The sequence below is a fragment of the Euleptes europaea genome, chromosome 2 (genome assembly GCF_029931775.1).
Source record: "Euleptes europaea isolate rEulEur1 chromosome 2, rEulEur1.hap1, whole genome shotgun sequence".
In the NCBI taxonomy this organism is placed as follows: domain Eukaryota; kingdom Metazoa; phylum Chordata; class Lepidosauria; order Squamata; family Sphaerodactylidae; genus Euleptes; species Euleptes europaea.
Window position 1 is genome coordinate 7,354,406 of NC_079313.1, and position 26,800 is coordinate 7,381,205.

At 46.7% G+C, this 26,800-nt stretch overlaps 1 protein-coding gene across 1 annotated transcript in view; it reads right to left on the reverse strand.

Moving 5' to 3' along the window:
- Positions 1-26,800, reverse strand: part of UNC13A (unc-13 homolog A) — a 117,791-nt gene that overhangs the window by 65,176 nt on the left and 25,815 nt on the right. Inside the window, exons 12-21 of the mRNA XM_056867696.1 lie at positions 26,013-26,106; positions 20,638-20,687; positions 18,381-18,459; positions 9,540-9,545; positions 7,716-7,787; positions 6,601-6,820; positions 4,170-4,397; positions 2,974-3,115; positions 1,514-1,683; positions 848-963 (exon numbers count right to left, since the gene is read on the reverse strand). Coding sequence (XP_056723674.1) covers positions 848-963; positions 1,514-1,683; positions 2,974-3,115; positions 4,170-4,397; positions 6,601-6,820; positions 7,716-7,787; positions 9,540-9,545; positions 18,381-18,459; positions 20,638-20,687; positions 26,013-26,106 — 1,177 coding nt within the window. The remainder of the gene's footprint in view (positions 1-847; positions 964-1,513; positions 1,684-2,973; positions 3,116-4,169; positions 4,398-6,600; positions 6,821-7,715; positions 7,788-9,539; positions 9,546-18,380; positions 18,460-20,637; positions 20,688-26,012; positions 26,107-26,800) is intronic.

Here is a 26,800-nt window from a genome sequence, read left to right on the forward strand (position 1 = left end):
TGAAGAAAAAGAGAAGAGTCTGAGTTAAGGAGGGTCCCCCAAAAGGAGAATAGTAAATAGTGGCGGCATGTAGACATTACAATAATCAGTGATTTTATCAACCAGAGTTTTATCAAACCCCACTTAGTTACAACATACAGATATAGATGATCCAACAACCTGGAGTTTTGTTTGACAGCACCAAAGCAGGATGTCGAGTGAGTAATTTCAGCTGGTTGTTTAGCCATTGTTCATACCAACTGCGGTTTTCTATGATGACTAGAATCACACACCAAGGTTTATCAAGTAGCATGGCCCCTGGTGGATGGCAGGATAGAAATGGCAGGATAGAAATGGCCCCTGGCAGGATGGCAGGATATCCAGGAGGATATCCTGTCTGAGGGTAAGCAGCAAGAGGACAAGGTGACAAACCAGGGTTTGTAATTTGCATTAGGCAAATATTGTTGTCAACAAACCGCACTTTGTTGAGGGATGTACGAATGAGCCTTTTTCATTCTTCTTGTTTTCATACGGCGTGACTGTGATCGTCTGTGTTTTGCCTATTATTGTTGCCGGTGCCCCGATTCATTTGTTTCTTTGACACATTTCATTGATACCAAAGTTATATCAAAAACTGTGCAAATGTAATGGGAATATTCAATGCAAAGTAACAGTAAATGGTGGAATACTGAAGTTTCACAGGTTCCATTTGTCCAAGGGAGAAGCAAAATCTGAAAGAATGGGGGCCCGGCTGGGGGTCAAAACAGCAGAACTGAGAAATCCAAGCTCGTACAAAGTTTTTTGTGGCATCTGCATGGGGCTCGTGAACGTGTCTGGGAACAGCGATGACCGCAGGCATCTCACTCACCTCATGGAGGCAGGTGTATTGCACATGATACGGTGCCACTTTCTCCTCGCCTTTGATCTCCACGCTGATGTGCAACCGGATGGCACCAGACACAGCCGACTTGTCTGTCCGCTTGTCTGGAGAAGACAGAGAAGACAGAGAAGACAGAGGAGAAGAAGAAGAAGAAGAGTTGGCTTTTATACCCTGATTTTCTCAACCTTTTAAGGAGAATCAAACTGCCTTAGAATCGCCTTCCCTTCCCCTCCCCACAACAGACACCTTGTAAAGTAGGTGGAGCTGTGAGAGTTCAGAAAGAACTGTGACTAGCCCAAGGTCACCCAGCAGGCTGCATGTGGAGGAGTGTGGAATTGAACCCAGTTCTTCAGATTAGAGTCCGCTGCTCATGTGGAGGAGTGCGGAAACCAACCCAGTTCTCCAGATGAGAGTCTGCTGCTCATGTAGAGGAGTGGGGAATCAAACCCGGTTCTCCAGATTAGAGTCCACCACTCTTGACCACTACACCATGCTGGCAGAATAAACTTTTAGCAAGCTGTTTGTTTGTTTGCTTGACAGACATTAATTCATTCTCCCAGGAATATTTCATGATAAGCCCACTGCACTGAATCAAAAGAGGGAGCTTTTCAGGATATCTTTCAGCCAGGGGGTGTCGGGATTGTAACCACCTACCGAGGTTGTACCAGACGTCCATCTCCCCACTCAGAGTCCGCACCTCGATAATCGTCTGGCCCAAAAAATCGTCAGACTCTCTCTTGAAGCGCTGCTTGACTCTGGACTTGATGTCATCATCTTCGTCCCAGACGCGGACTTTGATTCGGTCGGAAGAGTTATGGCATTCGCTGGTGGGAGGAAACAGGCAATTTTTTAAAAATAGATGGTTTCAGGAACAAGACCAGCTCCATAAACAGAAGAGTCCTGCTGGATCAAACACAAGATCCACCTAGTTGATATAACTGGGGGGGCGGGCGGTTTTTGGCCCTTGTGTCCTTCCTGGTAGGCCTTCTGGGGGCATCTCTTTGACCACTGTGTGAAATGGGGTGCTTGACCCCATGGATCATTGTCCAGACCCAGCAGGGCTGTTTTTATGTTCACCTCTCACACCCGAGAAGCAAACCCAAAAGGGGGGATATTCAAACTGGACCAGCAAGCTTGAAAATTTGACCACATCTTTATTCTCCTAGCTCATTACAAAGGGGTTTCAAAGGGAGATTAGAAAGAGAGACTGCTGAATGACAATTAATAATGAAGTGCAAGACTATACATTCTCCTGGACTTATTAGAGATCTGGGATTCCTGTATTAGTGTGCGTATGTTAAGTGCTGTCAAGTCACTTCCAACTCATGGTGACCCTATGAATCAACCTCCTCCAAAATGTCCTATATTTGACAGCCTTGTTCAGATCTTGCAAATTGAGGGCTGTGGCTTTCTTGATAGAGTCATAGAATCATAGAGTCTGAAGGGACCACCAGGGTCATCTAGTCCAACCCCCTGCACATTGCAGGAAACTCACAACTACCTCCCCCCCACATCAATCAATCAGTCAATCCATCTCTTGTTGAATCTTCCTCTTTCCCTGCTGTCTTCAACTTTTCCTAGCATGATTGTCTTTTCCAGTGACTCTTGTCTTCTCATAATGTGACCGAAATATGATAGCCTGTATCATTACCAATGCTAATTTCTCTATGCCTACAACCCCTCTGCATATCACATCTAATTCGATCATGCCTGCTAATGTCATTTACTTGCTTTTGACATTTACATTGCCATTGGGTGTCTAATTCACTCGTCTCTACTTGAGGATGGATGGAATCACATTCTGGCTGTACCTGAAGGTGAGCTGTGGCTCACAAAAGCTCATACCGTGCCAGAGATTTTGTTAGTCTTTAAGGTGCTGCTGGACTCTGGCTCTTTTCTATTGCTAGTGCAGACTAACACGGCTACCCATCGTGATCTATCTCCTTAGCTCCTGAATGTCATGCCTCGTTTCCACCTCGTTTCCACCTAGATCACAACAATGGTGCACTGATGTGAACAAACACATTGCTTTGGTGATCTGGGTTGGCTGACTGAGAGAGTCGGGCTGATGGCACACACCTTGAGGAATGTTAGAGATGCAGGGGGTCACTTACAAATGGAAGTTCTCCTCCCAGACTGGGTTCAAGTTGCCATAGATAGTTTTCGTTCTCTTTTTGGTCTTCCCAACCTGGACAGTGACGTAAGGATCGCTGGACCCGGTCTTGTCCTTTGCCTGCAGGCCTTGTGCACAAACAACTGCCGGAGAAACAGACACGTAGAAGAATGGTCAGGAAGGCTCCCGCTTTCCTGGCTTTCCGCAAAACTGAATTATTCAAGAGGGCTTTTCTGCACAGGTAATAGGGTTGCACTGTACAAAACAGTTCACAAATTTACTTGGATAAATGATTAGGGCAGGGGTGACAAACATAAGGCCCGCGGGCTGGATTCAGCCCCTTGAGAGCTCTTATCCAGCATGCGAGCCAGCCAAGGCAGCCCCCCCCCACTCTCAATCTGGGCTGGGGAGGCATGGCATGGCCCAACCAAGTGACATGTATATCACATCTGGCCCTCGTAACAATTGAGTTTGACAACCCTGGATTAGGGACTGAGGTCTATACTGCTGCATATAACTTACTGTAAGGAGGATCCTGCTATAAATTGTTTGTACCGCTTAACTTGTCATGTTAATATTTATGCTATGCTTCAGTTCTGTTTTTAGACTTCTGGTTTAGACTTCTGGTTTTAGACTACCCTAATTCCTATTGCAAGAGCCCCATGGCGCAGAGTGGTAAGCTGCAGTACTGCAGTCAAAAGCTCTGCTCACGACCTGAGTTCGATCCCAACGGAAGTTGGTTTCAGGTAGCCGGCTCAAGGTTGACTCAGCCTTCCATCCTTCCGAGGTCAGTCAAATGAGTACCCAGTTTGCTGGGGGTAAAAGGAAGATGACTGGGGAAGGCACTGGCAAACCACCCCATAAACAAAGTCTGCCTAGTAAACGTCGGGATGTGACATCACCCCATGGGTCAGGAATGACCGGTGCTTGCACAGGGGACCTTTACCTTTAATTCCTATTTCATTGACCATTGAATCAATGTACATCCTGACAATTGGACTGATTCACTCTGTGTAATTCGCCTTGAGTCCAAGTGAGAAAGGCAGACTATAAATAATGTAAATGGATAAATAGGGGAGAACAGGTGGGAGAGATGAGAAGGAATACCATCTTTTTCTTTTTTTTCAAAATAAAGGAATATCCTGTACGAGAAGAAATATCACAGCAACCCTACTGAGGTCTGTTAGAAGCTGGTACCTGTGATGCTGATCTTGGCCGACCACTTGGAGGTGCCGTCCAAAACGCTCTGCTTGACGGCCTTCATCTGCTGGGTGTGAGTGGTCTTGGAGACCGCAAAGATCTCTTGGATCAGTTCAAAGATCTCTGGCTTATTGCGTTCCCGGATCTTCATGCGATCTTTCAGCACCATGATAATATTCTGCGTCCGGTCCTCGGCTCCGTGCTTAGAACTTTTCTCTGCCGCTCCTGCATGCATAAAGAGCAGGTGTCAAAGTCTAAAACAGTCACTTTTAAAACTAAAATGGTAACTTTAAAAAGAGGAAGACCCACCATGAGATGGGTTACCTCAATGAGTGAAGCCATGGCCCTCAGTTTGCAAGAACTGAGCAAGGCTGTGATAGGATGTTTGGAAGGTCATTAATTCATAGGGTCTCCATAAGTCGATGGCACATAACACACACAAAACTATGTTCCCAGGGAACCCTTCTTGGAGTTTTCTGGATGGCCTTGAGAAAGTAACTCCCTTCTTCTAGACTTCCATCCGCACTATTGGGATAACAACACCTGCCTAACTTATTGGACTGACTGGTACATTTTTATCCAACCATTCTTCCAAAGAGTTCGGGGTAGCATACAGCATTCTCCCTTCCTTATTTTATCCTCACAACAAGCCTGGGACCATTGGCCCCAGATCACCCTGGATTGCTGGGAGGATAAAATGGGGAAGAAATAACCATGCATACCTCTGCATAGCAACCCTGGAGTTCCTTCGTGGTCTCCCATCCAAGTACTAACCAGGGTCAACCCTGCTTAGATTCAGATATCTGACGAAAGTGGGCTAGCCTGAGCAAGCCAGATCAGGGCAGAGGCAAACAGAGGTGGTTTGGCATTGCCTGCCTCTGCGTAGCAACCCTGGAACTCTTTGGTGGTCTCCGATACAAGTACTAACCAGGGCCAAACCTGATTAGATTCTGACATTTTACGAGATTGGGATAGCCTGGGCAATCCAGGTAAGGGCTGAGGCAAACAGAAGTGGTTTGGCATCATCTGCCTCTGCGTAGCAACCCTGGGCTTCCTTCATGGTCTCCCATCCAAGTACTAACCAGGAATGATCCTGCTTAGATTCCAGTATCTGATGAGAGTGGGCTAGCCTAAATAATCCAGATAAGGGTGGAGGCGAATAGAGGTGGTTTGGCATTGCCTGCCTCTGCATAGCAACCCTGGACTTCCTTGGTGACCTCCTATCCAAGTACTAACCAGGGTCGACCCTGCTTAGATTCTGATATCTGACAAGATCAGGCTAGCCTGGCCAATCCAGGTCAGAACCAGATATTTCAAAGATCTTGTTTTTTTCTGTTTCCACATATTTTGTTATAACCCTTTCCATTTTGCTCATTTTCATTGCTGTCATTCTTGGTTCCTTTCTTTCTTTGACACCATTTTTAAGGCCTTTGATGGAAAAAAATAACCATTCAAACTGGCAGTAACTTAAAGAAAAAAAATCACTGCTGTATTTGTTTCATTCAAACAATGTACATTAGGTACATATCTACCACAGCTACTTTGTTGGGAGTAATTTAACAGGAAAAATTCAGTGCTGTATTCGTTTCATTCCAACAATGTACTTCAGGTACATATCTATCAGGGTTGCTTTGTAGGGGGTAATTTAAAAGGAAAATTTCCGTGCTGTATTCATCTCATTCGAACAATGTACATTAGGTACCTCTCTACCAGGGCTGCTTTGTTGGGGGTAATTTAAGAGGAAAAATTCAGTGATGTATTCGTTTCATTCGAACAATGTACATTTGGTACATTTCTACCAGGGCTGCTTTGCTGGGGGTAATTTAAGAGGAAAAATTCAGTGCTGTATTTGTTTCATTCCAATGACATCCATTAGGTACATATTTACCGGGGATTCTTGCTAGGAGTAATTTAAGAGGAAAAATTCAGTGCTGTGTTCCTTTCATTCCAACAACGTACATTAGGTACATATACATCAGGGCTGCTTTTGGGGGGAAATTTAAGAGGAAAAATTCAGTGCTGTATTCGTCTCATTGACCAGAGTACATTAGGTACATGTTTACAGGGGTTGCTTTGTTGAGGGTAATTTAAGAGGAAAAATTCAGTGCTGTATTAATTTCATTCCAACAACGTACGTTAGGTACATCTCTACCAGGGCTGCTTTGTTGGGGGCACAAATAATGCTAAAAACGTGTGTATTTTACAGGACAATTTTGGTGCGAGAAAACAGGTTCGCTTTGCAGAAGGGAGAGACACAACACTAAAGGGGGACTTTTCGAGTTGAAGCAGTGGAGCTGTGAAATTTGGCAGCATCCCTAATATTGCATTCATTCCAAACCTGTTTGGGCTTTTGGATAACCCCTCCTCCCCCTCCATTCCTCGTGGGCCCAACGCCCGAGCCCATTCTGACAACTGAGGAGCCTCTCACTTTGCAGGCAGTCGGCATTGAGGAGATCTTGGCACTTCTCATGGCATTTCACCCCGCATTCGGTGCACCGCATCCCTTGGCGGGCAATGCCCCACAGCAGGCCCTCACACTCGTAGCAGTAGGTGGGTGTGGTGGCCGTCCACACCTCGAAGTTGTGGGGGGTTGTGGAAGAGATGGGGTAGATTAAGGCTTGAAGGGTCTTCTTGTAAACATGGTTTTTCTGCGGGGAGAGAACAAAGACACACACACATTCACACTCTTTACAGGGCGTATTTGCAGTCGACAATAATTCAGAAGGGACAGAAACCCTAAAACCTTACCTGAACTCAAGAGTGTCACCTAAAGCATCTGGGATCTTGGACATTAGAATAACCCATTCGTTTCCACTCCACATTGGACCATCCTGCCAGAGTTAATCCCTTTTGGACAGAGGACAATCTGGTTTGGCCTAGACCATCTATTTGTCATGGAAGTTCAGAGTCATTACCGGATGCTTGATGGGGGTGGGACCTTTTATAAGCTGCTGACTGGTAATGGTAGCCTCTGACATCGGAGATGGGGCTTAACGTGGGATGGGTGGAATCAGCTCATCACTCTTAGACAGGAGGCTGGCTTAGGTCCAATTCCATTGACCATAAATGTCTGGACCTTTGGGTCTTTCCTTCATAGAATCATAAGAGTTGGAAGGGACCACCAGGGTCATCTAGTCCAACCCCCTGCACAATGCAGGAAACTCACAACTACCTCCCCCACCCCCACCCCAGGGCCCCCAGAAGATGTCCAAGATGCCCTCCCTCCCATGAACTCCTTTGTCTTCAGTTTTCAGTCTCCAGCAGAAACTGGGGTCCACAGGAGGTTGGGTAAGGGTTAATGACTCCTCCAACATCTTGTTACTGCAAGGAACTCTGCACATGCTCTGAGGAACGTGCTACCATGTGCTTGCAGTTCAAACCAGGGCTTCAGAGTCCACCTTCCATTTTCTCTAGGTAAACTGATCTTTGTAACCTAGAGGCCAGTTGTAATACCAAGAGATCCCCAGCTACCACCTGGAGGTTGGCAACCCTAAGCAAAACCATCACGTGCATGCTAAAAAAAGGGGGGAGAATCATACTTACTAGCTCTTCATTGTTTAAAGTGCTCGATGCGAGTGCTGATGTGATACCAGCTTTCCTGGACTGGACCAAGGACTATCAAAAAGAAGAGGAAAGAAGAGTTAATGGACAACCTGTTGGAAAAACAGCCAGCAGCAACAAAGGCCCCCCTAGTTTAGGAAGACATAATTCTTGCATCAACACCCACCAAGGTGACCACTTTGAGCCTTTGGAAGCATAGCGAATGAAACTTCGAGAGGGCAGCTGAAATGAACCATCCTCTCCCAGTTCTCCCCCCCCCTTAAAATCTGTCAGCAAATATTCCCTACGTGTGCAAATCCTTGGAAAATATACTCTGGATGATCACCTATTCATCCCATCTTTGATACAATATTAAATATCTGAGCTGGGAGGGAAGGCAGCATGGTATAGCCTGATCTCATCAGATTTTGGAAGCTAAGTGCATAAAGATTCTACATAACTTTGGACTAACCAGAGAATCCATTTAGGAAGGAAGATTACCCTTAGATAACAGGCCCAGGGCAAGTGGAGAACATGTCGTCTGAGCATCAAAATGAGAGTAACTCTTATCTCTAGCATTGATCAATTTGGCATTGATCAACATGTTTTTTACATTGATCTACTGAAGACGAGTAAAGGTCCCTCCCATTCAAATTTACAAGTGATAGCTTATGTTCAAAATGCTGGAGCTAGGGAACCTTATGAGAGTCTTTGAGGGTTAGGTTTAGAGGTATCAACTAAGGTTTCTCAAATCTGCTGTCGGCCCTATGGAACCAACAAGGGAGTATGCCAAACACAAAAGGGACCCTGTTGGACCAGACCCAAACTCTACCCACTCTCCCATCCTGTTTCAACTGGATGCATCTGGGAATTACATGAGTATGGCATGAAGACTTTCTTGTTTGCCGGAGTAGACTGCTCCTATAAGTGGAGGCTCTGTTACACTATTTGGATTAATAGTCATTCATAGACTCATCCTTCACAGAAATGTATGAAAAGCCTTGAGGGATCGGACCAAGGACTCATCTAGATCAGCAATATTTTTAAAGAATTAACAATGGATGGTCAGATGCTTCTGGGAGGCATCATGAAGACATCAGCCATCCTCTGTCTTGAGCATAGAATCATAGAGTCAGAAAGGACCACCAGGGTCAACTAGCCCAACCCCTGCACAAGGCAGGAAATTCACTACTCCCTCTCCCACCCCCAGTGACCCCTACTCCATGCCTAGAAGTTGGCAATAAAAACCTTCCAGGGCCCCTGGCCAATCTGGCCTGGAGGAAAATTGCTTCCTCACTCCCAAGTGGCAACTGGCATTTCCCTGGCATCACGAGAGCCAAGCGCTGATGCAACCCTTCCTGCCCTCCCTCTCATGATCTGCCTAAGTTCACAGAATCAGCATTGCTGACAGATGGCCATCTAGCCTCTGCTTCAAGACCTCCAGGGAAGGAGAGCCCACCACCTCCCGAGGAAGCCTATTCTACTGAGGAACTGCTCGAACTGTTAGAAAATTCTTCCTAATGTCTAGACGGAAACTCTTTTGATTTAATTTCAACCCGTTGGTTCTGGACTGACGTTCTGGGGCAACAGAAAACAACTCTGCACCGTCCTCTATATGACAGCCCTTCAAGTACTCTGAGTCGCCAACAGCCACTGGCCCAGAGCTGACACCCGGTCCACATCAGACTCACCGGCTTCTTCTTGTGCCTTCAGTAAAATGCTTCAGCCTCGTAGCAAGTTCCAAACTGGATGGGCCTTCCAAGCCCATGAGAAAGAATTGCAAACCCAGGAATAAAGGAAACAAGGCAAGAACAGGGCAGTACTTACCATAGCCTGTCAAACATTGGGGCAGCCGAGAACGAGTGAGATTGGGAAGAAAGGAAAAGCAGTTAACACCTGACCTACTAGGAAAATTGTAAGGCAAGGCCCTAGCTTGCCCCACAGTAATGAGAAGGACACTAAAACCCAGCAAAGATTCAGCTGAATTGTAATCTGATTCTGGATATATAAAGCCCTGGCTGGGTTGGGAGGCTCGTCCCTCCCAAATGACCCCTTTTCAGGCTTTCTATAACACCCCCATCAAAATCAGGTGCTCAGGAGTTGTCAAATAATAAGGAACTTCAGTGCTGTAGAGTCCAACGGCCAAACCGGCCATTTCCTCCAGGGGAACCGATCTCTCTCGGCTGGAGATCAGTTGTAATAGCGGGGGGATCTCCAGCTAGTACCTGGAGGTTGGCAACCCCTATTGGGGAGTAGATCTTGCTCCGCCCCTCATTGATCATAACTCCGAGTTGCTGCGGGGGGGTGTGTGTCAAAAGCAGAGCAGGCTGCACGAACCTGAAGGTGAATCCTAGCCCTTTCCAGGAGAGTTTGTACTCCCTCCGGGGGAGCTCTGAAGATCCAGCACTGACCATAGAATCATAGAGTTGGAAGGGACCTCCAGGGTCTTCTAGTCCAACCCCCTGCACAATGCTGGAAATTCACAACTACCTCCCTTCATACACCCAGTGACTCCTACTCCATGCCCAGAAGATGGCAAAAAAACCCCTCCAGGATCCCTGGCCAATCTGGCCTGGAGGAAAATTGTTTCCTGACCCCAAAGTGGCAACTGGCATTACCCTGGGCATGCAAGAAAGGGCCACGAGAGCCAAGCACTGAAACAACCCTTCCTGCCCTCCCTCTCATGATCTGCCTAACTTCGCAGAATCAGCATTGCTGACAGATGGCCATCTAGCCCCTACTTAAAAACCTCCAAAGAAGGAGAGCCCACCACCTCCTGAGGAAGCCTGTTCCACTGAGGAACCGCTCTAACTGGCAGGAAATTCTTCCTAACGGTTAGCCGAAAACTCTTTGGATTTAATTTCAACCCGTTGGTTCTGGTCCAACCTTCTGGGGCAACAGAAAACAACTCTGCACCATCCTCTATATGACAGCCCTTCAAGGGTGCCAACCTTTCTCTAGATGGGCCCCCCTATACCTCTCCAACCCCAGTACACCAATTTCTGTCCAGGGAACATTGAAAGCCCCTCTGAGACTGGAGGCATTCTTCTCAATGGAACCACCCTGCAAATAACACGGACTTGCAATTAAAAGAATTCCAACCCTCCTCCAGCCGTCCAATAGAAAGCACAATTTTAAAGATGCACGCCTGGGTCATCACCCCCCCCCCAACCTCCCAAATCCTGGCACCCACACAAAACACAGAGGCATCAGCATCCCCCCACAGACAGGAGAGCCAGACAGAGGGGAAGACAGGAAAGAGGCAGCCATGCCAACGGGAAGGAGCGGAAGCAAAAGACAGACAAGTCCAGCTGTAACAGGCAGGGAGTTAGAGATGGAGAAGCGAAGGGGCTTCCAGGAGAGATATGTCCAAAACATCTGGCACTGCTGGAAAGGGCAAGGCCGCAAACTGAGCTGCACCGCAAATTGCACCTGAAACCTTGGGGATTTTAGTTTTGAGGGAGGCTCATGGAAGACCATGGCAGATATCTCAGTTTACAGCTCACTGGGTTCTTTAACTGCAGTGGGCCCATGAAGGTCCCAGGTTCAATCCCCGGCATCTCCAGATAAAGGGACTAGGCAAGTAGGTGATGTGAAAGACCTCCGCCTGAGACCCTGGAGAGCCACTGCTGGTCTGAGTAGACAATACTGTCTTTGATGGACTGAGGGTCTGGTTCAGTATACGGCAGCTTCCTGTGTTCATGTGTTCAACAGAACCCAATAAAAAAATCCTGGGAAATGTACTTCTAAGGAACGCCTGGGAATGTCCCTAAATTCTAAGAAGCTGCACAAAAACTATGGTCTTTTATGCATGGCTGTTTCACTCGCCGACACCCCTCCGCCGACTTTGTGTTTATTACGCATGCCATTTCCGACCGTCAGAAGTCGCCTCGTCCCCCCCCAATTTCCCCACATTTTGCCCGCGTTTTCAGAGACCTGTTTTATCTCAAATTTGAAAAACGTGGCTTAAGCGCGGGGAAAGGCAGGGGGAGAGCGAGGCGATCTCACACGGTCGGAAACGGCATGCATAATCAACGCAAAGACCCGAAGACGTCGGAGGGGTGATGGCGAGTGAAACAGCCATGCATAAAAGACCTAGGATTCCAAAGAAGAACCATGACGCTTTGCACATGTGCATGAGAAAATGGGCACCAGCCTAAACCTTCTCTTTGACATAATTGCTCAAGAAACTAGTCGAAAGTCCTGCCGACCTTTACGGCTGACAGCAAGATTTTAAAAGCTATGGATGATGTTGAATTTCTCATGGCTGCTGTTAATTTCCAAGCCACCTTCTTTTGCCTCATACCAAATTCTCTTTGCCAGATGCCTGCGGTTTTTCAATGAACTTTGGACATTTTCGTGTGCAATTTCGAATGTTGTTCTTCTCCATAAATGCATAGGTTTGACATATGTGGAATGCTGACTGATCCGTGCCCAAAGAACACTGAAAATTGCATGTGTTTTACCGCAAACATTCAGTGAACGGAGAAAGAAAATGGATCAAATCCCAATGTTCATTTGCACAAAGATGAAACAAAATCAAACTGGGAATTTTTTCAGGCTGAAGTAGGGTTGCCAGGTCCCTCTTTGCCACCAGTGGGAGGTTTTTGGGGCAGAGCCTGAGGAGGGCGGGGTTTGGGAAGGGGAGGGACCTCAATGCCATAGAGTCCAATGGCCAAAGCAGCCATTTTCTCCAGGTGAACTGATCTCTATCAGCTGGTGATCAGTTGTAATAGCAGGAGATCTCCAGCTAGTACCTGGAGGTCGGCAACTCCAGGCTGAAAGAGCAGGGATGAGAAATTCAAAACCATCCTAACCAGTAAAATAACCTAACAGCCAGTGTGGGGCAACGCTTAGAGCATTAGACTAGAGACGCGGCTTGTGGTCCTCCAAACTGCCACGAGTCTTAATGGGTGACACTGCGCCTATCACTCGCTCAGCCTAGCCTACCTCACAAGGTTGTTGTGAGGATAAAATGAAGAGAGAACTGGGTAGGCAGCCCTGAACTCCTTAGGAGGGAAGAGAAACAATGTGGCAAACTGTTATGAGAGCGGCCGAGGAGAGTCACCGGATCCAGATTTGGCATCCTTGGGGAGGTGCCTAGATTCGGGGGCCAACGCTTGGTTTACTAGCTCAAGGCCCAAAGAGGACCAAATCCTGATGCAATTGTGCGCACACTGACACAATGCAAATTTTCAAGTTGGGTGTGCATCTGGAACTATCCTATAGTGAAGCTGTGGGGTGTGTAAGATTTTAATTAAATTAATTCTAGCATATTAGAAAAATGTTATTTTTCTATTATATTTGTAAGCTGTGGTTATTTATATAAGTCAGTAGAAAACAGTATTGTCTAACTTAAACTGAACAAAGCAGGTGATTTTTCGTGTCTGGAACAGGGAGGTATAAAAAAACAACATGTGACTACGGAGATGAGATCAGAGTTAGGGTGGATTTGAGAGGAGGAGATATTCAAATCCTCTTGGAACAAAGGGTTTTGGAGGAGTATATATAAGATATAGAGGGTGGGGTTTTGTTAGGAGAGACTTTCACTTTTAAAGCCAAAAAGGCCTAAAATGTCTCCCTCTTTTGCGTGGCAAAATAAAAAGTTTTTTTTTTCCTTTGCTTCTAAAACCTGGCGTCGTCTCTGCTTTGTGATAATAAAATCTGGTCACAGAGGAGAGTGTATTTACATCCAACAAAGCCAGGCAATGGATGCGTTTACCCCCCAGGGTCCTCAGCTTCTCTGAGCCTGCAGGCACCTTTGGCTACTGTGGGAGGTTGAGCCAGCCACAGAATGGCTGCCACAAAATGGCTGTGGCAGGAGGAGGCAGAGTAGGGTTGCCAGGTGCCCGGTGGTGGCAAGCAAACCCCCGGCAATTTGCCCTTTTGCCCGCCGACCAGCTGACGGTCAGCGGGCAAACGTGCATGCGCGTACACGCTGCTGCAGGTCACTTCCGATTTACAGCTGGAAGTCTTGTCTCGCGAGGGGCCTTATGCCACTTAAACTAAGCATTTGAGTGGCATAAGGCTTCTTGTGAGGCGGGACGTCCGGTTGTAAACCGGTTGTAAACCGGAAGTGACGCGCATGCACGTTGGCGTGTCCTGAGCTGTGACTTAAAAGTCTCCCACCGGAGGAGAGATAGGGCCTGGCAACTCTAAGGCAGAGCCAGCCACAAAATGGCTGCTGCAGGAGGCAGAGCCAGCCACAAAATGGCTGCCACAAAATGGCTGCTGCAGGAGCCGGAGCCAGTCACAAAATGGCTGCCACAAAATGGCTGCTGCAGGAGGCAGAGCCAGCCCCAAAATGGCTGCCACAAAATGGCTGCTGCAGGAGGCAGAGCCAGCCCCAAAATGGCTGCCACAAAATGGCTGCTGCAGGAGGCAGAGCCAGCCCCAAAATGGCTGCCACAAAATGGCTGCTGTAGGAGGCAGAGCCAGCCCCAAAATGGCTGCCACAAAATGGCTGCTGCAGGAGGCGGAGCCAGCCCCAAAATGGCTGCTGCAGGAGGCTGAGCCAGCCCCAAAATGGCGGCCACATCTTACCTTCAGTCACACAATGCAGACCCTTGTGTTGTGGTGGTGGTTGCCCAAGCAACCTTTTTAAAAATCCACTTGGTCAATCAAATCTCCAGTGGCCAATCAGAAGCCTTCCTGGGCAAAATCCCCACTGGGCCTTGCTCACTTTCTAAAAACACTTGGCGGGTGACCAAAAGGCATTGGCATACTAAGAGCTGTGTTGGGGGGCCTCTGGTGTAGCCAATCACTGCCTGTTGATTGGATGAATCCTTTTAAAATAAAAAACTGGTGATAGCTAAGATCGAAACCGGCACCTTCTGCGCACAACTCGGGGGCTCTGCCACCGAACTACGGGCCCTGCAAAGTTGGAACAGCACTGAAAAGGGGTTACAGATCAAGGAAGCATGCCGGGGAAGGTTGGCGGGGTACACATTGTATTTTACAGCTGTGCTTTGAGGGGTACGCTTTTGTTGGGTGGGTGAAGGGAGAACAAAACTGGAAATTGGAGGAAGACAAGACTGATGCCCTTTACTGGACAGGGATTCTGTTTCCGTTAAAGCGACAGCACCTTACGCAAACAGCCAACCAATCCCGAAAGGTCTTGCGAGCGCACCGAAAAGACAGGCGGCCTTATCCAGGAGTCTTGGGCAGGGCTCCCACCTCCCCAGACTGAACAGAAGGAAAACTCTGCTTCTGGTTCTTTGATGCATCCCAAAATTAACCAAAGCCAACCCTTGGAATGGTTTTACAGCATTGGGAGCACAGCTCTTAGTATGTAGCAACTAGCTGTCGAAGAGAAATGTACAGGGTTGCCAACTCCTGGTTGGGAACATACTGGAGTGTTATGGGTGGAGATTGGACAGAGCTCAGTTTGGGGAAGGGAGGGACTTCAATGGAGGTATAATGCCATAGAGTCCACCCTCCAAAGCAGCCGTTTTCTCCAGGGGAATTGATCTCTGTTGTCTAAAGATCTGCGGGAATTTCAGGAGATCTCTGGGATTCACCTGGAGGTTGGCATCTCTACAAATGTAGTCTAACTTTCATCCTGACCAGCTTGTTTCCTACATACAGGTTGACCAGATCCATGAAAACAAAAATAAAACAGGAGTCCAAAGACTAAGAAGACTGATCGCAGCATGAGCTTTCGTGAGCCAGAGTTCAATTCCTCAGATGGAATGAGGGATCTCATTCACACACCTAAAGAAGTTAGCTCTGAAAGCTGGTGCGGGAACAAACTTGGTCAGCGTTTAAGGGGCCCATTGGTCTCCTTTATATTTTGCTGGTACAGACTACCCTAGGGAGCCCCATGGTGCAGAGTGGTAAGCCGCAGTACTGCAGTCCAAGCTCTGCTCATGACCCGAGTTCGATCCCGACGGAAGTCGGTTTCAGGTAGCCAGCTCAAGGTCGACTCGGCCTTCCATCCTTCCGAGGTTGGTGAAATGAGTACCCGGCTTGCTGGGGGTAAAGGGAAGATGACTGGGGAAGGCACTGGCAATCCACCATGTAAACAAAGTCTGCCTAGTAAACGTTGGGATGTGATGTCACCCCATGCGTCAGGAATGACCCGGTGCTTGCACAGGGGACCTTTACCTTTACCTACAGACTACCCCGACCTGGCTAGCCCAGGCTAGCCCGATCTCATCACATCTCAGAAGCTAAGCAGGGTTGGCCTTGGATATAGTACTTGGATGTAAGGTTATGCACCATTTCCCTCCAGTATTTTTCGAGTTTGGGTTTATCAGACCCAGGAATTTTCAAAAAAATCCGATTTCCCAAAAAATTTCAGGTTTAATAAACCCGAAAAATACTAAAACAAACAAGCAGCTCTGTCAAATCATAGCTTGTTTGTGTACATGAAACTGTACCCCCCTGGGAATGGAATTAGGCTCTATCATCCCACCTGCTATAAGTCTCTTGGTCACACTGTGCTGGCTAGATTCCATAAACTCCCCATGGGAAATGGTTTATAGGAGCTGAACTTGGGGGGTGCCTAATTCAGCTGCTGTAAACTGTTTCCCATGGGAAACTATAGCCCCTGAACATGGGGCAGGGGAGGTCTACAGTAAACTCTTCAGTAAAAGAGAGAAGAAGAATTCCATTGATGTAACCCACAAAAGCTCTGCCAACAGAAGATCCTTCCGCCGAGAAAGGGGCCTTGCCTCAAGCTCCTCTGCCCCAGGCCAGCGCCAATCTGGTTGAGCTCGCAAGAGGGTGCGTGGGATTGGGGTGTTTAGGGAAAGGGGGTCCGTAGGGTGCGCTCTCTTTAACCACGTTCTCACCAGATCGCTGATGACTAGAGGAAGCGATTTACGTCCCGGCCTAATGTCAGGCATGCTGTCAATGCAGCGCAGAAACTTGACCGCCGCACCCCTGAGGGAGTACCCAGCCAAAACAGCATCATAGAGAGGGGGAAAAAAACAACAAAAAAGAAAAAAAGAAACAAGAAACGAGCCGTATTAGCTAAGCAAAGCAGAGCCAGTTCCACGAGATGTGGTTGCCCTGGAGCCATCGGAATGGAGGATAGGGCCCTCGTCCTACCCAGCTGTTCTCAAGGTGAAATTGGAGGTGGGGGCAAATGCAATTGCCCCACATAACTTCTTGCTTGGAAAACATTACAATTACATTGTCCTCGTTTCACTTTCTTACGTGACACCCTTCTGGGTGCTTAAATCAAAATCCCTAAATTAAAACAGTCATCATTATTATTATCAATAATAATAATAACAACAGCAATGATAACAATAATAATAATAATGCATCTGAGAGCGGGAGTGATATAGTGAACAAAGACGCTATCTCTGCTACGAATCACATTGGTTTCAAACCGGTTGGAAGTTGCATGGGATTCCCCGAAAGAATTCTGGGAATTGTAGTTTGTTGAAAGTGCAGGGAAATTCCCTGGGGGGAATCCCGCACGGATACCTCCACTGAGAGCTATAGTCCCCTGAAAACCCCCAAAGGGGTCGCCATAAGTCGGCTGCGACTTGAAGGCACTTTACACACACAGAGTGAGAAAGACTGTTGAATTATGTCTGCAGCACAAACAGAGTTTGAGTGGTATAAGGCTCCTTGCGAGGCGGCACTTCAGGCTGTAAACCGGAAGTGACGTGCATGCACATCAGCGTGAACATGCGCATTCCCCTGAACTCTGCCCCAAAAGCTCCCGCCGGAGGAGAGGGGGGACCTGGCAGTCCTAAGCTGGAAGCATGGGTAGTGGAGCACTGCAAGTGAGCGGGAGTTAAATCTGCTTCCTCCACCTGTTGAGCCTATATTCTCCCAGACTAAATTGCCTGCCCATTAAGACCAGCATTGATGGATTGTGTGTGCTAAGTGTCATCAAGTCACTTCCGAATTATGGTAATCCTATGAATGAATGACCTCCAAAATGTTTTATCATTAAGAACCTGGCTCAGGTCTTGCAAACTGAGGTCGTGGCTTCCTTTATTCAGTCAATCCATTTCACGTTGGGTCTTCCTCTTTTCCTGCTGCCTTCAACTTTTCCTATCATTATTGTCTTTTCCAGTGACTCTTGTCTTTTCATAATGTAACCAAAGTAGGATAGCCACAATTTAGTAATTTTAGCTTCTAGCTTGATTTGATCTAGAAATTGCAGGATTATATATGCCAATATATAACACCAGCTCTCAGAAACCAAAATACTGAATTTGGCCAAGTTCATTATTATTGTTGTTGTTGTTATTTATTCAATTTATAACCCTGTCTTTCCAGTCAAACCTGGCTCAGAGTGACTAACAATCTTATTCATAATTTCATAAAACCCATAAAACATACAATTAAAACCTTAATAAAATTAAACAATAAACCAATAAAACCAGTTGGCGCATATTTTTAGTATCACGCCCCTGGTACTAAACTTTTTAATAGTGTCTAAAAGTGACCTAACATTTTTATCCCACCCTCTTAAAATAAGGGTCTCCAAAACCAAATTTTAGAATGCTCAAATGGGAATCCTGTGTTTTGCTCTATTGAATGATTGGGAGCCATCTCAATTTCTGTATATCGATATTATCGGAAGCCCTTATTCCATTCCCCCGGCTCCAGAGGGACTCGTAGCAACGGTCCTGCAGTTCAGAACAGAGAAAGCCAACAGCTGCCGGAGAGAGAAGAAAACGTTAGGGAGAAAAACCTCACCAAATCGCTAACTAGGGGAATGGGTTTTCTCTTGCGTATGTCGGGCATGCTATCAATTATGATCAGCCCTCCTCCAGGCCTAGAAAAAAGACACAAAAAAGGTCAGACAGCACAGCGATAGAAAGAGATGGAAAAAGGAGACGAGGATGGCGCGAGAGAGTATGACGAGGATGGCGAGAGAGAGAGGAACAGGACCAGAACAGAAAATGAGATGCAAAAAAGGACAATCGAGGCAGGTGCCAGAGCAGGGGCTTTTGTGGCCAAGGGCCCACCAGTCTGATAGCATCATCATTCCCAATTTGCCCAAGAAAGCCTGGATTTTTCATTTGCTCGCCTGCCCTCTTTGTAGCTAAAAGGATCTGCGGATGGGTGTCCTGAAGCCAGAATAGCAAACTATTATTTCGAAGGGTGTCAGTTGATAGACAGTTGTGGGATACACCCCTTTTTAAAAAATGCCCCACTGATGTTTCTGGTCAAGCAGGTTTCGAAATGATAAGAGAGAACCCAATGAACCAGCTGCTCAGAGGCAAAAACGGGATACATGTCGGATATTTTCATTTCCTTTTGATTCTGGATACCGTTATCGGTCCACCGTTGCTGTCATTGACCACTCTGTTTCTCGTATGCCGTTTGGATGGCAGCGATGCGCCATTGAACCACCACCGACGTGGGAAAGGTGTGCTAATTTTAGTAGGAAAAACACAGCGCAAGGAAAAGGGAAGTGGTGCAATGGGTTCGTATCTCACTAGGAGAAATGAAATCCAAGTGGGGCTGTTCACATTGAACTGGATGGCTTGCAAAATTTGGCCTTATTCCTGGCATATGTCCATGAGGAGCGGCTTCCCTCTTCCAAAGCTCCATTGGGCGAAGGCAGTTCTAATGTATGAGAAAAGCTCACAGGGTATCCCTTAGCGTGGTGCAGTGGTTAAGAGCAGTGGTTTGGAGCAGTGGACTCTGATCTGGAGAACACCACTCCTCCACATGAGCAGTGGACTCTAATATGGAGAACCGGGTTTGTTTCCCCACTCCTACACATGAAGCCAGCTGGGTGACCTTGGGCTAGTCACAGCTCTTTTAGAGTTCTCTCAGCCCCACCAGGTGATTGTAAGCCAGTTTGATCCTTAAGTGGTCGAGAAAGTTGGCATATAAAACCCATCTCCTCCTCCTCTTCCTCCTCCTCTTCTTCTTCTTCTTCTTCTTCTTCTTCTTCTTCTCCCCCCCCAACTGAAATGCCGGACATACATCTCAAGAAATTCGAAGCTGTCTTGGCCAAAAATCTTATTTGTAGGCTTCTTTTTAAAAAGTGTTGCACAGACATCAATACATTTCTATGTTCATTCATTGCCTTGTTAACTCTGGAAAAATTCAGCTTTTTCCCAAGTATACAACTGCTTTGAGGACTGGGAGGGGTTTCTTGATACTCCAAAGAGTTTGTCTGCTTATCTCTCTGCTGCCACTGGAGGAAAATGAACCCTACGGTTCTCAGTCCCGAATGATTTATCTCAGGGCTGAGCTCCAGTTCTCAGCGTTCAGTGCCTAAAATCACAATTGCAGAGGACGAAACCTGTTTGGAATTCATATTTCGCCACTGAAAGAAAAGTTCGCACTGTTACAAAATCCGATGAATTTTCAAAAAAAACGGTTTTCCATGTCAAAATGTCAGCTTTCCATGTGAATTCGGGAAACTAGCACTTGAACTAGAGAAAATTTAATTTGTGTTATTTTTAAAATCTGGCTTAAAAGGGGGAAACCTTGGGGATCCACACACACAGTGCCCAGAATGAACACACTGTCATGTAGAAGGGGGAAAAACCCGAAGCTTTGGGAGGGAGAAGATGGAGCAGTAAGGCCATTCCAAAAGCCCTCCTGGTCAAATGTCAATTGGCATGCATCAGGCCCAGTCAAATACACACTGTTACATGTCAGCTCCTGTCAAACTCTCACTTCTCTGTTTCAGATCTGGCCAAATATTGCTCCTGTATACCAGCGGTCAGATCCTACCAAATACTTTTCTATATGTGAGTATATTTTAAAACCCACAGATGACAGTTCTGGGATCCATATCTCTGGGGCGAATTGGTTTCAAAACAGTTGCATTCTAACATTAATAACTATTTATTACTTATATATCATCTGCTTAACATATACTTGTTTTTAAAAAATGCAGCTTCCAATCAGTGGCTTAGATTCTTCCAGGAACCTAAATTCCATCTAAGGGGTTTTCAGTTTAGAAGTACACTCAGTATCAGTTACTCACCCGCCTTTAAACCACAGAGACTTGGATTCCCCGGATCCTTCACCTCGGGCCTGAAAGACAGAAATGATCAATGTTAGTCCTTGTGCTGATGGAGGCATTGTATCCAGGACTCCAAGACGGGGCCTCAAATGAACGAGCTGAATCAATGCTGACTCTGCCCAAATTTTATGTTCATCATATGAAAGGTAAGCTAAGCCAAGCCCTGACAGGGGAGAATGCTGAAGAGTCCTCCAGAGACAGACAGAGGTAGAGGACACGTTAGATTCCATGGCCACCTTTCCCCTCTATTTATGTTAGCTAGGAAGGAGGGAAGGGGATTATCAACAGAGGCATCACATCCAGATAGCAAGATGTCATAGTTCCGCTGTACACCGCATTGGTCAGGCCACACGTGGAGTACTGTGTGCAGTTCTGGAGGCCTCGCTTCAAAAAGGATGTGGACAGAATTGAGCGGGTGCAGAGGAGCTCGAGGAGGATGATCAGGGGCCTGGAGAACAAGCCGTACAAGGAAAGGCTGAGGGAGTTGGGAATGTTTAGTCTGGAGAAGAGGAGGTTGAGGGGAGACATGATTGCTCACTTTAAGGGAGATCTCTTAGAGGGGGGCAGGGAACTGTTCCTGTTGGCGGCAGAGGATAGGACTTGCAATAATGGGTTTAAATTGAGGGCGGAAAGGTACTGGCTGGATATTAGGAATATTTTTTTTACAGTAAGAGTTGTTTGACAGTGGAAGCAGCAACCTAGGGAGGTGGTGAGCTCCCCCTCACCGGCAATCTTTAAGCAGAAGCTGGACAATAACTTGTCAGGGATGCTTTAGGCTGATCCTGCATTAAGCAGGGGTTGGACTAGATGGCCTGTATGGCCCCTTCCAACTCTATGATTCTAAGGCAGCATGATATAGCCTAATCTTCTCAGATCTTGGAAGCTAAGTAGAGTTAGCACTTGGATGGGAGACCCCCAAGGAAGACTCTGCAGAGGAAGGCAATGACAAACCCCCTCTGCTTCTCACTTGCCTTCAAAGTCCCTTGCCGGGGTTGCCTTAAGTTGGTTGCGACTCGGTAGCACTTATAGGAAGGAGGTAACATAAGCACAGAAAAGGGCTTCTCTATCCCCTCCATCTTTCTACGTAACGGGGGAAGGAGATACAACCGAACTGAAACTTTAAAATCTTGATGTCACCATGTGAAGATGCTTTTCATGCGGGGCTCTGTCGATGGATATGTGTGACCGCTATTGCTAAAATGCGTTGCCTTTTTTGCAGTGTGTTATCAATGTTTTATCAGGTACCTTGTTAACTGTGGGGGTGGGAGAGAAGATCTGAATTACCCAGAGGAACTGAAAAATGTCACCTGGCGACACCCAAAGGATGCTTTTTGAATTGTGGTATTGTTAGTGATTCAATAATGTTCGTTTTCATTTCTGCTACGTTCCAAAGGGAAACCAACAGGTTATACAACCGTGTATCTCAGATATATCCCACCAGGTAATACTTATGTCTAAATACTTTTTTGATACGGACATTTAAACAAGTTTGCTTGTGTGCTATCTTAACAATGACACTTTTGGGAGCCTTTCATCGTAAGCAAAAAAGGTAAAGCAAATATGGATAAGTGGAAGGGAAGAAATTGAAAGATAAAGCTTTTGGCTTTTTGAGTGAGAAAGCTTCCTGGAATTTGGTTACAAAAGCTCTAAGCAGATGATGAGAGGGAGGGCATCTTGGCCATCTTCTGGGCATGGAGTAGGGGTCACTGGGATGTGTGATGGGGAGATAGTTGTGAATTTCCTGCATTGTGCAGGGGGTTGGACTAGATGACCCTGGTGGTCCCTTCCAACTCTAGGATTCTAGGATTGTACATCTTATTTGGTTCCTGAGTGTGTGGGCTTACTAAATGGCTCATTAAAAATGAAACCTTTGGGGTATGTTTGTTTAAAGTTGTCAGAGATTGTATGTCCAGTACTTGGGCTTAAAATAGATTTAACTTAACCAGCTTCTTCTTCTTTTTTACAGTCCCAGCTTATAAAATGCAGAAAAATTGTGTCAAAAATAATATAAATCAAACCTACGAAACACATGAGCTAAGTGAACCAAAGACCGACATGAACAAGAAGATAAATGGAAACACAAACAACACAGCAAGTAGATAAATAAATGAAATGGAACATCACACGTTCATACATTAGGAATGATTTTGAATTTCTCATCCCTGCTATGTTGACCTGGAAATCCCCGTTTCAGTTTTGCTTCTGCCTTGTGAGATTACTGTTTTCTTTTGAGGGACTCCTTAACTAGATGATCTGGGCTGAGATTGTTTCTTGCCCTCCCTTCTATTTGGTAGGGATGCCATGAATTTTGCTGCAAACGAGTTTGTCAAACAAACTTATCATATTCGATGGGAGTAAATATAGCGAATCGATTCCAGGATTCGTTTGCTGATGCAGCAAACATCCCGAACTCCTTACAATTGGTTGGCAGAAGAACTGCAGATTTTTGTTACTAAGCATACTATTTAGTTGGTCTCCAGATCCTTTAACAAACTGCTCATCCATGATGGTTGCAGCGATCTACTGACACAAGGAAAATACCGTTCCCTTCTGATGTTCTTATGAAGGCCTTGGCCTGTATGCCCTGTTGTTGGCCCTCCAGAGGAACTGGTTGACCACTGTGTGAGACAGGATGCTGGACTAGATGGACCCCTGGTCTGATCCAGCAGGGCTCTTCTTACATTCTTATGAAAGCCTTGGCCTCTAGGCCCTGTTGTTGGCCCTCCAGAGGAACTGGTTGACCACTTTTTGAGACAGGATGCTGGACTAGATGGACCCCTGGTGTGATCCAGCAGGGCTTTTCTTATGTTCTTATGAAAGCCTCGGCCTGTATGCCCTGTTGTTGGCCCTCCAAAGGAGCTGGTTGGCCACTGTGTGAGACAGGATGCTGGACTAGATGGAACCCTGGTCTGATCCAGCAGGGCTCTTCTTATGTTCTTATGAAGGCCTCGGCCTGTATGCCCTGTTGTTGGCCTCCGGAGGAACTGTTTGGCCACTGTGTGAGACAGGAGTCTGGACTACATGGACTCCTGGTCTGATCCAGCAGGCCTCTTCTTAGGTTTATATGAAATGAAGTAGGAACCATTTGCTCATCCCCATCACACATCCCTGACATGGGTGCTTCTCCGTACGAAATGTGAAAATTAAAATATGAACTATGGAGGATTCTCGACACATTGGCGGTGCTGTGGAAACAAGGTCCCAGGTAATTGCCAATTTCAAAACCCGAGGGGAAATTCTCTTCAAAATGTTGGAAGCAACCTGAATTTTCGGCAACTCGAATTTTCATCCAGCAGGCACAAGAGTGCCTCGCGAATCTTCTGAACGACTACTGGTGATTCGGTAAAGGGAGAGCTTTGCTTACCTGCACTCAGGCTGTTAGGCGGACCGAGCAAAGTTGGTGGGAATGATGAGCAACTGAAAAAATGGGATAAATAGCCCCCCCAGGAGGGGTCTCTTTGGAGTCAAAAGAAAATTGCAACAGAAAAAAAGATGGCAGATGCATTCTAAAAAAATGAAACAAAATAAGATTACATTCAGCCAACTCAAGTAACAGGGAGGAAGGGGAGGGGGTCAAGGGGATGGAGAGATGGAGGACGAGACAAACTTAAGCCAATTCTAGAAAAGACAGTTATCGGGACAAGGATGGGCATGTCTGGGGGGCTACACAACAGTCCAAAATTGGGTAGGCAGAATTTCCTCCACCACAGAGCTGCAGGACTAGAGGGGCAGCTTCACTTATCGACTTTCTGTCTGCTGTGGAGCCTGTGCAAAGCACTAGAGCCTTGCTGGAAAAAAAACAGTCAATGACTCCAATTATGTGGAAGCGTGTTGATGAAAATCCCTGTGGTATCTTGCTTGGACCCTGACCTGGATGGCCCAGGTTAGCCTGATCTTGTCAGACCTCAGAAGCTAAGCAGAGTCAGCCCTGGTTAGTACTTGAATAGGAGGCCTCCAAGGAAGCCCAGGGGAAATTCTCTTTGAAATGCTGGAAGCAACTTGAATTTTCAGCAACTTGAATTTTCAGCAACTTGAATTTTTCATCCAGCATCCACATGAGTGCCTCGCAAATCTTCCGGACAGCTTCAGGTGATTCGGTCAGACCTCAGAAACTAAGCAGAGTCAGCCCTGGTTAGTACTTGGATGGGAGACCTCCAAGGAAGTTCAGCGTTGCCAAGCAGAGGCAGGCAATGGCGAACCACCTGTGTTTGTCTCTGCCCTGACCCAGATGACCCAGGCTAGCCTGATCTCATCAGAACTCAGAAGCTAAGCCCAGTTGGACCTGGTAAATACGTGGATGAGAGGCTGCCCAGGAAGTCCAGGGTTGCTATGCAGAGGCAGGCAATGGTAAACCACCTCTGAACATCTTGTGCCCTGACCTGGATGGCCCAGACTAGTCCAATCTCATCAGATCTTGGAAGCTAAGCAGGGTCAGCCCTGGTTAGAACTTGGATGGGAGACCACCAAGGAATACCAGGGTTGCTGTGAAGAGGAAGGCACTGGCAAACCACCTCTGTTAGTCTCTTGCCATGAAAACCCTATGGGGTCACCATGAGTCGGCTGCGACTTATGGTCACTTTATACATGCACAATTGGGCTTTAATACACTGAGACTGAAAGCCTAATCTTATCAGACCTTGGAAGCTAAACAGGGTCGATCCTGGTTAGCACTTGGGATGGGAGGCCACCAAGGAAGTCCAGGGTTGTTACGCAGAGGCAGGCAACAGCAAACCATCTCTGAATGTCTCTTGCCTTGAAACCCTTACGGGGTCACCGTTAAGACAGCTGTGACTTCACAGCCCTTCCCACCACCACCTGGCTCGGCATGCAAGCCCTTTAGCATGGCAATTAAGTCTACACAGAAGAGGAATGAAAGAAAAAGTACGTGCAAAGATGGCTGAAATCATCACCAGACCTCCCAACAACAACAACAAAAAATACTATAATCCACAAGGTTCCTTTGGGCCAATGATAACAATTAAACTAATGTAACTGCAGGTTTTTGTTGAGAATGGAGGTGCCCTTCCCCTAAACGGTTCTTGCAAAACTTGGAAGTCTAATTAATCTGTCTATTTAGCCTGCCCGTCTCTCATTCTGTATCCATCTATCAACACAGCTTTCTGTCCATGTCTTTTCCCACCCCGCATCTCAGCTGCATGTCTAGCCGGGCAACCAACCACATAAGCCGATTATTCCCTAGACTGGAATGTAGAAACAAAGAACAATGTCGTAGGGAAAGATGGTGGAACTTTGAAGGTATGGGCCTGCAGGCTTTGTTTGAACCTCCTCAAGATGGCTGGCATGGGTCATCAGCGGGGAGGTAAGGGACAACTTGCCTCTTGAAGCTGCATCGTGATTTTGTTGAACGCTCGTAACCAGTTGGCTTTCGCCCGCGCTTTAGGATCCACGATGACCTCCGGCTCTCTCTCCCTGTAACCAGAACACAGAAGTTGGGATCACTTCCATGAGAACTGATCTCTGTAATCTGGAGATCTGTTGTTATCCCAGGAGAACTGCACCCTCCCCTCCTGAAGGTTAGTAACCCTACTGATGTCCCATAAGAGGGGAGGGAGGGGGCCTGGTTCGCAGTGCCTGCTAGCAGGTCTTCCTGCTCTGGAAAGGCAGACCCGAGGAGGAATCCCTTGCTAACTCTGGAGATGTCCACAGAATGGGTTCTATGGGAAAAAAACACGCATGTGAAAAAAAGCCCACATGAAAATTGCGCACAGAAAAAAACCCATTGTCGTAAGAAAAATACCCCCCGGGAAAAAGCCCACACGAAAAAATGCTCACATGGAAAAAACTCACACAGAAATAAGCCCCTCGGCGACACCCTATAAATATGTGAATATTTTTCTGCGGGCAATGATCTGTGTGTGCATTTTTCCATGTGGGCTTTTTTCCGTGTGTGCATTTTTCCGTGTGGGCTTTTTCCTGTGTGTGCATTTTCCCGTGTGCTCATTTTTCCATGTGGGCATTTTTCTTGAGTGCATTTATGACAGCGGGGTTTTCTCTGTGTGCAATTTTCACGTGGGCATTTTTCATTTGCGTTTTTTTCTGGTTACCCACAGAATGTGGTGGCAAGGTACAGAAAGGAAGGTCAGGATGGAATGTAACCCTCCCT